Genomic DNA, 12,582 nt, shown 5'->3' on the forward strand with positions numbered 1-12,582 from the left:
CTCCCAGCATGGCCACACTGGGGACCTATACCACAGACGCTTTTGGAGACACACTCAAATGCTTACCCTATAACAGCAGATACATGTGAATTATATCCAAGCCAGCAGCGGGGCTAATGGAAGTTCAAACCTTATAAGTGCCGGGATTGTTCAGTGTTATGCCACAGGAGAGGCTCTGTGCTCTACCATGTTGAATGGAAGGGAGAGAGTGTGGGTGAGTATGTAAAGAACCAGGCACCTCTGTGGTCCTCTTGAATCTCAAGCATCTTGAGGATGCATTACTCCAGCGAGCAGCTGCCAGTGAACAGTGGATTTCCAGTAAGCATAAAATAGGATTCTCCAAAGAATCATAGCACCAGCTGAGCACGTGTTTCAAGCTCTGAAAGATGTAATTCCATTGTACCAAATGGGGTCCATGGGGAGGCAGCATCTCACAGGCCAAGTTATTCTCGGTATGAATGATTTCTAAACCCTCACGGTGTGCTTTTGAGTGTTCGGTCTGAGGTTTACGTTAGTTATGTCCTAGCCAGCTCATTTTGTGTTGCTGTAGCCGGGAACTTTATAAAGAAAAGATGCTTATGTAGCTCACAGTTGTAGAGGTCAAAGGGTGTGGTGTAGCATCTGCTCGGTTTCTGGTGCGGGCTTCACGCCACTGTGCCGACTCAGTGTGGAAAAGAAGGGAAGGAGGCATGGGTAGAAGAGCGCATAGACAAGAGCCTGGCGAGGGCGGGGAGGAAAGAGACGGCACACGGAGGTGAGGGGAAGAAGGTGGAGGACCAACGGCTACACATTGAGAAATATCACGCGCGTGTGTAGAGCAGGGGCCACGAAACTCAGTACCAACTGTAAACGCACCGAGAGAGACTAAGCAATGTCACAGCGTGAAGCAGAAAATCAGTGTATGCGCGTGCGCGCGCGCGTGTGTGTGTGTGCATGTGTGCGTGCGTGCATGTGCATGTGTGCATGTGCGTGAGTGCATGTGTGTGCGTGTGCATGTGCGTGCACATGTGCGTGTGTGTGCATGTGCGTGCGAGCATGTGTGTATGCGCGCGCATGCGTGTGTGCATTGCGTGCATGTGTGTGTGTGTGTGTGTGTGTGCGCATGCATGCGTGTGTGTCCTTAAAGGCTGTGATCCCGGCTCAAGGCCATACTGACAGGCTTGTGGACCCAACAGAGGGACACTGCATGCTCTGATGGTGTCACTACGCTGGCTGACCACCCAGCTCGTTGCCCGCCCTCTCTCCCCAGTCGGGCTGCTTTCTTCCAGCTGTTCAGATTCAGCCATGCTGTGCTTTTATCCACTTACCCTGCGTGTTTGCAGTGGACCGCAGGAGGAAACCGTATTAAATCGAATTAGAGAAACGCAGCATTGACGAAATGCTTGCTTCCTGGCGTATCCTAGGAGGCAGAGTAATTGCCCCAGCGCAGGGGAAATCTCATTAGTGGCTCTCGTCCTGAGCACAGTTCTCTAGCTTTGTAGACATCATTCAGTCATATTCAGGAAATCATCCATAACTAAATTTTCACTTAGAAAATATTCAGTCCCGGGCATTTCAAAGTATGAATCCTCGCCAATTTTGGCATAGCCCGCTGTGAGCTTCTGACAGTATGGCAGGCTCTGGACGGGCTCCAATGCTGATCTTTCCCTTCCTTCCTGGCAGTGGTAATGAAAATTTACGGGCCTGTTTGAAGAACATGTCTTACAAATGGCGGGCTTAGCTCACATTTCTTGTGCCAATGAAGAATAATATGGAGAAAGTTGAGAATTATGTTAACTGTTCTCCTTCATAGATCGTGGGGAAAAACATTGTTTCTTCATATTTGCAGACCATAGGTCCCAAATCAGGCTACTCCTAAGGCTGTGTTACGTATTTAGTAGGGAGGCCCTGTGGCTTTAAGTGGGTAGATTCTTTAGGGTTCCCTGGCAGCCACGGGTGAGCCCCCCGTATGATTATCTGTGTAAACACTCGTTTAGATGTGGTATAGTTCTGCACATCGTGGACATAAATGACTAAGAAAGATCTCTGTGCATGGGTTCCCAAGATGGATGAAGAGGTGGGATCATTGCACTGCCTGGAGAGCTTCCTTCTTCATATCTTTAAACGGAACATTCTGTCAGGTACAGCTTGGGAAATGCCTGTCTAAGCACGGAGCCCAGCAGTCAGGAGATAGCCAGGAGACGTGGTCTTTTCTCCATCACAGACACTGACATCACAGGTGGAGAGGATCAGCATACCCCCCCCCCCAAGCAGTGCTTTGTGCTCCGCATCATCAAGCTGTTGGTGCTATCGGTTTTTGTAGTGAGATTGTTCTGTGGCACTGACCACGCCCATTGGGGGTGGAGCCATGGGCGGAGTGACCTGTGGAAGGAGGTGACCTGTGGAAGGAGGGAGAGCCAGGAAAGGCCCTCTTGCGCCCATGGCTCCACCCCAAATGGGCGTGGTCAGTGCCACAGAACTATCTCACTACAGGTTTTCCACCGGAGGCAGGTGGGAATGGGACCATCTGGGTCACCGTATCACTCTGCCACGCAGCTACCTGATAGCTTGCCCCCCCCCACGGCCTTGTGGCTTGCTGTTGCTTTACTCGGCTGTGCTTCAGACTTCTAGGGAAATGGCATCATGAGACTGAGAGGCAGGCAGGGAGGAAGCTTTTGTGTGACAGCCCCAGAGATGTGGCCCAGAAGGAGAGGAAAGGGACCACGACAGAGCTCTCCCCCTGACAGCATGTCGCTGCTAAACCCTGTCCTCACCTCTGGCCCACCACCTGTCTGTCCCTGTGTGACCCTTGAACTCGTGTCCTCTGCATCAGGGACTGCACTCTCTCTTGGACCCAATGGCCTGGTGTGGGTGGTAGCCTTTCCCCCTCTGGCTGCTTCCTGACCATTCTTACCAAGTCGCTAGACAGTCGCAACACCTTGGGCTGTGCTGGCCAGCGCACCTGCTCCTGTCCCTGAAGATGGGTTTTCCTTCCTCGTCACTCCTGACTCCAACCCCTGTGTTCAGGGTGTCAGTCCCATGGGGATGACTCTGCACGACCCTCCGATCTCTCTTTTCTTTATCCCTTCTTCTAATGACTTCCTCTCCCATCCTGCCCTGGTACCGCAGGTGTGCCCTTGGCCTCGTTATCATGAAGGACCGCAAACAGCCCACACAACCAGTGCTAACCATACCACTTAGATTACTTTTCTAGGGCTCCCCCCCCCCCGTGGCTTGCCCACCACCACGCTGTCAGCCTCAGTGTGGTCTGCAGGCTATCATCCCTGCCCATGTCCCCTGTCTCTGTGTGTCTGCCTCTCCCATACATCCCCATAACCCATCTTAGACTGTTCCATGCATCCAGCGCAATCCCAAAGCTATTTAACCTGCGTGTTGCCGTGGAGATGTGTGCTAGGAGCTGTACAAGTAAAGCAGACATGTGGGGTGCCACCTGGCTATTTTTCTTCCTTACTATGGTTTCTGAGCAGCCTTGTTATCAGAGGTTTGGCCCCAAAGCCCAAACTTTGGGCTTCCCCATAGAACAGGCTCCTCCATACCCCACTGCTTCATTTCGAGAGGCAGCAGTCACTGGCAGAGAACGATCCCATCGACATGGCTGCTGATCACAGTGTGAAGTATGGAAAAGGGGGGCACCGCCTTGAACCGTATCCTTAACGCGGGAAGGACTGGGGTGAAGGGAAAGGGCTGCATACGTCAGGTGTCCTGGGCAAGCTCGGTCTGGTTGATCTTGTCTCAGTTCTGGTTCTGTGAACTTTGAAGTTGTTACTGCTGCTGTTGAGAGGCATGGTCTGGTTCCTGTAAGCTGGCTAGTGCTGTGTGTGTGTGTGTGTGTGTGTGTGTGTGTGTGTGTGTGTGTGTGTGTGTGAACGGGCATCTCATTGTGGAGTCATGTGTCTTTGAGGCTCTGCTGGTCCTGGAATCCAGAATACTTGCAGGTTTACCATACACCTTCAGTCTCCTTTTTGGGGTGGGATTGAGGGTGGGGATCCGGAACAGGACACTGCACAGTAAGAGGTTTCAGGTGCTCTTACCGTTATCCTCGAGGGGGGGGGGAGCAATGTTAGCCATTGTTGTGTTACACTCAGGCACGCCTTTGGAGACTAGTATGCCAAAATGTGCAGATTTACCCAGTGATGGGGTGATGGCTTCAGAGGAAACAGATACAAAACGGAGGCAGAGATGCCGGGATTTGATTCAGTTTTCAGTGATTCTGTGGGCCCACGTGAGGGGTCGTGGCTTTTGTTTTCCTAAGAATGAGCTTTGTCCTTTCCTTAGGACATCAACAGGAAGACAGTCCACGCCAGATACTGCAGAAGATTCATCCACGTCCCCTGGAAGGATGGAAGCTTGGTCCATGTCAACATTACCAAGGAGAAGTGCAAATGGTATAGTGGGAAAATTCACACAGCCCTGGCCAGGATCCAGAGGAGGTTGGTATGTCTGTATGTGGCCACTAGCCATCTAGTCTCTCGTGACATACTACGAGGGCTCCACCGAGTGAAGTGGCCAATAGACACCATTGTCAAAGTTCCCATCTGATAGTTTATTGATGGCATTATTAGCTAAAGGGAAATACTGGTACCCAGATTCCATCAGAGATAGAACATGGAGGTGTTATTGTGTATGCATGGTGGACGTACACGTGCACATGTGTGCATGGTGGAAATACACATGTATGCATGTGAAAGGGACACAGAGGTTGATGCCATCTTAATTTTTGAGATAGGGTGTCTCACGGACCTGGAGTTCAGTGATTTGTTAGGCTGGCTGGTAAATGTACTGCACAGAGCTGCCTGTCTCTGTCGCCCTGGGGCTGGGGTCACAGACACACACCTCTATACCCAGATTTTTATGTGGATGCTGGGGAATCGGAGCTGAGGGTCCTCACATTTTTGTGACAGGTTCTTTGTCAATGTAGCCATCTCCTCAGTTTCCAAAGGAGCTATTTTGAAGTATTGGCTGTCAGGAGATTAAGGGTAGTTCTGTCTGTGCTTTGGGGGCTTTTGTGGGCCACAGGTATATTGCAGACTATACTGTGTCTATACTCTCTCTTACAGAGCTATTTCATCTCAAGGCAACTCTTCCATAGCTGTGACATATTGGGAAACAATCAGATGCTATGTATGTTTTTGAAAACACATGACTTCCTATCAGTCTTTATCATGTTGTGCTCTTACAATGTGCTATGCTTGTAGAATAGTGTACTGAAGCCATGACCTCAGGGTTGTCTCCCTGTGGATGATTTAAATGAGCACCCTCAGATTTCAGACGTCAGGGGACAGCTTTAGACTATGGAGATGAAATTCACTGAGGGGCGTTGGCCCTGAGGTCTCAGAGAACTGGAAAAACAAGAAATTTAAAAACAACGAAGACCACAGCTCTACCGCTTGCTGTCTGACCCTAGGCAGGTTAGCTAATGTGTCTTTGCATCTGTTTCCTTGATTATAAAGTGGGAATGGTGATGGCGTTTGTAAATCTGCTCTGAGGATTATGCCACATGCTAAATCTAATGGGTTTAAGGCAGTGGCAGTCTGCTACAGTCATTCAACAATGAGCATCCCCTCCATCCTCAAGCTGTTTTTATTACAAAGCCATATGTAGCAGACACCCACCTGCCCAGGATTTATACCCAGAGCCCCAGCACCTCACAGAAAGCTGTCCCTGTATCGAGACTCTCCTCTGCCATGGCTTCAGAGCTGACTCTTTGGTTTGTGTCTCCAGTCTTGTAGGGAACATGCTGCTTGAAATGCACTCCAGCTCTGAGTCCGTTTGTTCCTTGTCTTCCTGGAGTCAAGAATGAGCAGGATCTCATTTCCTTTTCTACTTTCTGTACAACTCTGGGAATTGGCACCATGCTGACCTTACATATTTGGAAGAATTCACCATTAACACCACTGAAGCCTGGAACTTTCTTCCCTGTAGGAGGGTTTTGTGGCACACAACTTAGAAAGCAAACTTTTGTATTCTTTGGAAAGTGTACTCTGTATGTCGGTTACATACAGGCTGCATTTTGTTGGCAGTATTGTTCTGGTTGCCCGCACTCACTGATTTTCTCTTCACTGGTTCTAAACATTATCGAGGAAATTGTTGAAATCACTGAGTCGTTTCTATGTGGCTGTTTCCGGTCTGTTAGCTTTCCCTCGCTACCTTGAAACCCTGTTAGTTGGTGCATATGTGTTTCAGACTGTTACATTTACTTGGCGGACCAGCTCCTTTATAACGTGAAATAGCCTGTTCAGCTCTGCTAAGAGTCCTCGTTAAGCAGTGTACTTGGTCTGATATCTGAACAGTTAGTCACTCTGGCTGAACAGTCGGTCTCCATGGTTCTTTTCCCATCCTTTTCTCTTTGCCTACCTCTGGCTCATTATTAACTGAGCTACTTGGAGACAGAATGTGTACCAGTGGTTGTAGTGTCATGATGGTTGACGTTTATTAACTTGCTTCCATTTAAATCTGGGATCCTGTCTTTTTTTTTTTTCCTGTTTGCCCTGTCTCCTTTTTGTTTACTTTTAAACTTGTATGCCCTCTTCTGTTACCTTTTTATGACTTCCCTTTGTCTCCATCACCTTATCTGTTACATTTTCATTATACATATTAACCTGTCGGTCTGCCTTCAGACACAGTCATACCACTTTGTGTATGAGAATGTTACAATGTCCATCCCCTGTGTCTTTTCCACAGTTACTACAGAGTTATCTATGCAGCGTCTCTGAATCCAACAATGCATTACAAATAGTCTAGTATCCTAATCTAATGACTAAGAATTAGAATAAATACGTGTTGTATTTCTATTACGCTTTGCTCCTGTATATAATCCCAGACTTGCACTGGGCACCCTTTCATTTTTACCCGAAAGTGTTTGTTAAGATCTGTTGTGCTTCCAAGTCTGTTAGTGATGAGTTGTATTGGCACTGTTACACTGAAAACCCCTTTAATTTACCCCCACCTTTAAAAAAAGATATTTTTGCAACATACAGAATTCTAGTTTGAAATTTTTATCAGTTGTTTCTTTTTAAAATCTTCCATGTATTCTGGCTTGTGTGATTTATGATTTAAAAAAAAAAAAAGACCTTTATTCTTAGACTCTTTCCTAAGAATACATTGTGAACTTTTCCACCTCTGGCTGCTTTTAATCACTGGGTTTCATCAAATTCATGATGCATTTTGCTGTGGTTCCTTTTCTTCTCCTCCGTTGGTTTTTTTGACCTCTTTGAATCTGTAGGCACGCTGTTTCCATCAAAATAGAAAATTTTTTGAATATCTTTTCTATTTCTCCCTTTCCTGGCTGTTATAGAGTCTAATTATAGACATGCTTCTTATATGTTACAAAATTCTTTTTCTAATTTTCTGTTTCACTTTGATTTGCTTCCTACTGCTATGCTTTTAAAAGACAATTCTCTGATCTTTTCTACTGCTGTCTTGCTTACTATTAATGCTATATAATTTACTTCTCACTTCAGATGCATCCCTCAAGGAGTCCCATTTAGGGTCTTCTAAATTCTATTATTTATTATGATTTGTATTTATGCTTGAAAATTTTGTTATTATGTAATGAAATAGAAATCCCCCCCTCCCATTTCACCTGCAGCCCCTAACATGTCCCTACACCAATTATGCTGTATCTCTTCCTCCTTTCTCTTCCTCCTCCTCCTTGCTCCAATTGGTGATGGGAAGTAGAGGGACCTGATAAAAGGACCAGTCAAAATGTAAAAGTTTCTTTTAAAAAGATTTGTTTTTATTAGTGTGTTCGTGTGTGTGTGCACGGGCGCGCGGGCGCGCACACGCACACGCGCACACACACGCACGCATTCACTCACGCGCTTGCATATGTGCCCATGCAAATGCCTTCCGAAGCCAGAAGAGGGTTTTGGGTCCCTCTGAGCTGGAGTTATAGGTAGTTGTGAAGTGCCTGATGTAGGTGCTGGGAACTGAATTTGAGTCCTCTGCGTTCTGGTTCTGCAGCCCTGTCTTCCGATGAAGACGATCTTGTTGTCCATAGACTCTGCTTACTTTGACACTCTGTCCCGTCTAGGATTCAGTGGCTACAGGACGGAAGTCGGGTCCTCTTTGGAAAAGTGAGTGGAGACTGCGTCTATGTCCTCATTGACACATCTCAGTCGATGGAGAGCACACTGGACCTGGTGAAGGACAAGATCATTCAGTTCATACAGGTGAGCTGGGACTGTCATGTTCTTGGGCTCAGGCTGGTGTCCCCGAAACACATTTCCAGTAGTCATTGTCTGTAGTGGCTCTAGACAGCGGACAGGGCCACACTGCGCTGAAGGATCCCTGAGCAAGCCAGTCCAGAAATGCTCCCCTTCACCATCCTCGAACTGTCAGTGTTCCCTGGCGATCAGACCTGTCCTCGGTTGGGTTCTTTATGTCACTGTCACCTCTGGGTCACTTAAGTGTGCATCTATACTTTCCACCCAGAGCTGTCTCTAACCTGTGACACACGGAAGTCTCTGTTGTTTCGCAGATGTTCATTGTCTTGAATTTTTCATTGAATTTCCGATGTCTGTTGGGAAAGCTGTGTGAACTGATCCCGCAGCTGCAGATGGGAAGGGGGGGAGGCTTGTGATAAAAGCTCCCAGGTTCTGTCCCATTCACCTGAGCTGCCCTTGACTCATTTTCCTGGAAGCAGGTTGCTTTATGAATCCGGTTTCCATAGTAACCAGGTCTCATAATATTGTCATGAGTCTGTTGTGTTAAGAGTAGAGAATGTTTAAGAAATACAAAATACAGCTCGTAACCAGCTTCCTGGAGGTGGGGATGGGGGTGGGGTCGAGGATGCCGACAGGCAAATGACTAGGTCTGTACCAGATGAGAGCCTTTCCCAAGAGGTGGCGACCAAAATGGTGACATTTTGGGTTTAAGGATTTATTCAGCATAGCATTAGTACCAGTATTAAATGTTATAGTGCAATATTGCTTACACATGCATATGTGGCCTATCACACTATATACATTCACATCTAACATCTGTAGAGGCCAAGCTTCCAAACTGTATCATTTTGACTCAAATGCCTCTTGCGGCAGAGGCTTCTTTTTCAATTGAACATAAGTTTTAGCTAGTTTATAGAACTAAATATGGGTATCCCAGAGAATCTCTTTTCAGCTTCTCTTACATTTGAGTGGTTTTATGGTTAAATAGTAATTGTCTCTTACAGGAACAGCTGAGATACAAGAGTAAATTCAATTTTGTGACATTTGATGGCCAGGCAATTGCTTGGCGGGAAAAACTCACTGAAATCAATGAAGATAATTTGGAACAGGCTGAGTCGTGGATTAGAGACATTAAGGTAAAGTGTCTGGTGTGGGAGAAGTCTGAAAATGTCTCAAAGTGTACTTAGTTTACTCACAGGACAGAAATTGTTGAGAAATGGATTGAGCTCCAAGAAAGGCAGTGTTTATACACAGGCAGTTACTTGGCTGCAAAGGTCACATTCATCCAATCTCATTAGTCATCTTAACGTTTAGATAACATCTATTTATAGTCATCATCCCTTGGTATCCATGGGAGATTGATTCCAGGACCTCCCCCGCATCCTACGAGAGCCACAGATGCTCAAATCCGTAATATAAAACGCTGTGAGAGTTTTTTCAGCGAAGCCCACACAAACCTCCATGTGCCAGAAATCATCTCTGCACAGCTCACCACATCCAGTGCAAGGAACTGGTGTTATACTGTATCATTTAGGGGATACAAACAGACAATCTTTCAATGCATGTGCATATGCAACGTTGTATTGTGTATATGCATATTTCTGCGTGCACATTCAGGCATACATGAGCCACCGGGCTTGTGTGTTGGTCCACCTTGTTTGAGACAAGGCTTCTTTGTTTTGTTTTTTGCTGCTTCCAACCCTCAGCGCAGCTATCCTGTGAGCTTCTGGGAATTCTCTGCCTCTCACCAGGAGTGCTGGGATTACAGATGTACACGATGGCACCCAGCTTTTACATGAGTCCTGGGCGTTCAAACTCAGATACTCATCATTTGCACAGCAAGGGCTTTGCCCATGCAGCCATCTCCCCAACTCAGGATGCAATCACTCTCGTGTTCATGCACGTGTGTGTGTGTGTGTGTGTGCGCGTGCATCCTCATTCCACAGTTGTTTGGATTTGTGTGGGTGTGTAACCTTGGACAAGGAAAGGTGGCTCTCTTTCAACATCAGTCCTGAGCTCAGTTTGCAGCCTTGTGATGAACATAGATTTCGACAGATAGTATTTTGGGTACTCAGGCATTCAGATCTGACCCATCTGACACTCCATCAGTGTTCCAGAGGTTCAAAGGGCCTACTGCAGCTGTTCCTAACACTGGACTTTGTTCGGAAGCAATGGACTCCTGGAGACAGCGCAGTCTGAGCACCTAAGGCTGAGAGCAAGAGAGAGGAGCGGGATTCAGGGAAAGAGAGAAGCCATTTCTCAGGCCTGCGCTTTTCTTGGAGATCTGCTATGCTGTTGTTTCTCATCACATGGGCGACCAGGAAGAATTTTCTTCTTCTAGAATTTTCTCTTGCCTTGAGTCTCTCTTAATTTTAAATATGCTCCAGAACCATATGGCATTCCAGATCTTTGAGAGACGTTTAAATATCCGAGACAGAACTGTTTAAAAAGTTGCTTAAAATAGCTTGCTGCTAGAGTATAGAGTCCCAGATTTGCCCAGCAGCCACACCAGACATTATCTGAGCTCCCTGAATCCTGCCTGATTAAAGCAGGCCCAGGCAGACACTGGGTCGTCCCAAGTTCTTTTGGGATTGCTTTTAAAATGAGAAAAGAAGGCAATATATTGAATAAGAAAGTAATATCTTTAAGTAATTGGCCATATTACCCTGGGGATAGAGTGTCAAGGTCATACTCAACCTGTTAAGTTTCCAGTATTACCAGCATTCTTTTTTTTTCTTTTCTTTTTCTTTTTTTCTTTCTTTTTTTTTTTTTTTTTTTTTTTTTTTTTTTTTTAATAAACTACCAGTAATAGGAGCTATGTTGGTAGTGGAGAGCTGGCTGTCTACTGGGGCATTATACATCCAGCCTTATTGAGCAAAGACGTCAGTGAGTTCTGCTTTACTCACATTGGTACTATTAGCAGAATGGTAGTTCAGTTTAATCAGAGGCCATTAGACTTTCCACAAAATCATTTCCGACTGCAGTAACTCCTTAGTCTTCCCCAGTAGGAGAAAGCGTCCTTGGACTTACATGACCTTGACACTTTTGAAGAGCATTGTCTGATTTTTTGTTTGTTTGTTTGGGTTTTGTGACACTGGGAACTGAGTCAGAGCCTGGAACATGCTGGGTGAATGTTCTCACTGAGCTTCAGGCTTAGCCTTTTCCAATTTCAGTTTGAGGTTAGGGTTGCTAAGTCACCTAGGCTGGCCTTGAATTTGCAGCCTTCCTGTCTCAGTCTCTTATGTAGATGGGATTACAGGTGTGTGCCACATGTCTGGCTTCTTCTAGGGCAGCCTCTCGATGTGTAGCCCAGGTTGGCCCGAATCCAGCCTCCCACTTGCCTCCCAGGTACCAAGAGGATGGCAGGAGCCCCTGAACCCAGCTACAATGGCTTTTTAAAAACAGCCGCCCTATTTTCATTTGTTTTCTGTATTGCTGTACTGTTGAAGTTCTCCGATCCTGTTCTTGGCGTTATTTCTCTATTTCTGCTCGCTCTGAGTGGACATTGCTCTTCTTTCTTGCTTTTGGAGGTGTTTCCATTACCCCAGCATAAACTACTAGCTGGCACGGATTTCCCTGTCAGCGTGGCTACATTCTACTGAATTTCCCATAATTCCTAGAGGGTTTTAACTCTTTGTGTTTTCTTTTTTGAACCATGAACTATTTAAAGCCCGCCATTTGACTGGCAGGTGTCGGGAGGTTTTCAAGTTGCCTTTCTGTTAATTAATTTTGATCCCACGATGGCTGAAGGCAAACTTGGCATGACCTAAATTGTTTTTATATTTGTAAAATGCTTCATAAAAATGTAAAACTTACTATAAACTATGGGAAATTGAGTAAAACACTTAAATTTACATAATCTAGCTCCCACAGTGCTGGCTATTAAAGAAAATAACCATAATTGGTCATTTCTCTATTTTTTTTTTCTTTTTCAGTTTCATCAAAGTTTGTTTTGTGTATTTTGAAACTCTCTTGTGTGGCACACATGTATTAGAGTTGCTGTCTCTATAGACTGAGCCTCCTGTCATTAGTTAATGCGTCCTTTGTGTCCCTGATAATAATGTTCACTGCTCTAAAGTGCGTAGTGAGTCGGGCTTTGTAGTACATATGTGAGTATCCCAGCCCTTAGGAGGCAGAGACAGGAGGGCAATGAGTTGGGAGCCATCTTATCTACCTAGCAAAAACAAAAATAAAACTTCAAACAAAAACCAACAACCGCACTGCAAAAACCTGAAGTGTGCTGTTAACATTGCCATTCCTGCTTAAAAGAATAAATCTACAATGTATCACTTTTATCCTTTTATCTATCTCCAGTTTATCCATGTTTCTGTATTTGAAGTGGCTTTTTTTTTTTTTTTTTTTTTAGACATCAAGGAATTTGGTGAAGACTTTGTAAATTCTCCAATCCCTGTCAAGT

General features: G+C 45.8%; 1 protein-coding gene across 1 annotated transcript in view; it reads left to right on the plus strand.

The window, feature by feature from the left end:
* Vwa3b (von Willebrand factor A domain containing 3B) overlaps window positions 1-12,582 on the plus strand; it is a 146,695-nt gene that overhangs the window by 71,193 nt on the left and 62,920 nt on the right. The window contains 3 exon segments of the mRNA XM_051204574.1: window positions 4,276-4,430; window positions 8,033-8,171; window positions 9,170-9,301. Coding sequence (XP_051060531.1) covers window positions 4,276-4,430; window positions 8,033-8,171; window positions 9,170-9,301 — 426 coding nt within the window.

This window comes from Phodopus roborovskii, unplaced genomic scaffold, assembly GCF_943737965.1.
Source record: "Phodopus roborovskii unplaced genomic scaffold, PHOROB, whole genome shotgun sequence".
NCBI lineage: Eukaryota > Metazoa > Chordata > Mammalia > Rodentia > Cricetidae > Phodopus > Phodopus roborovskii.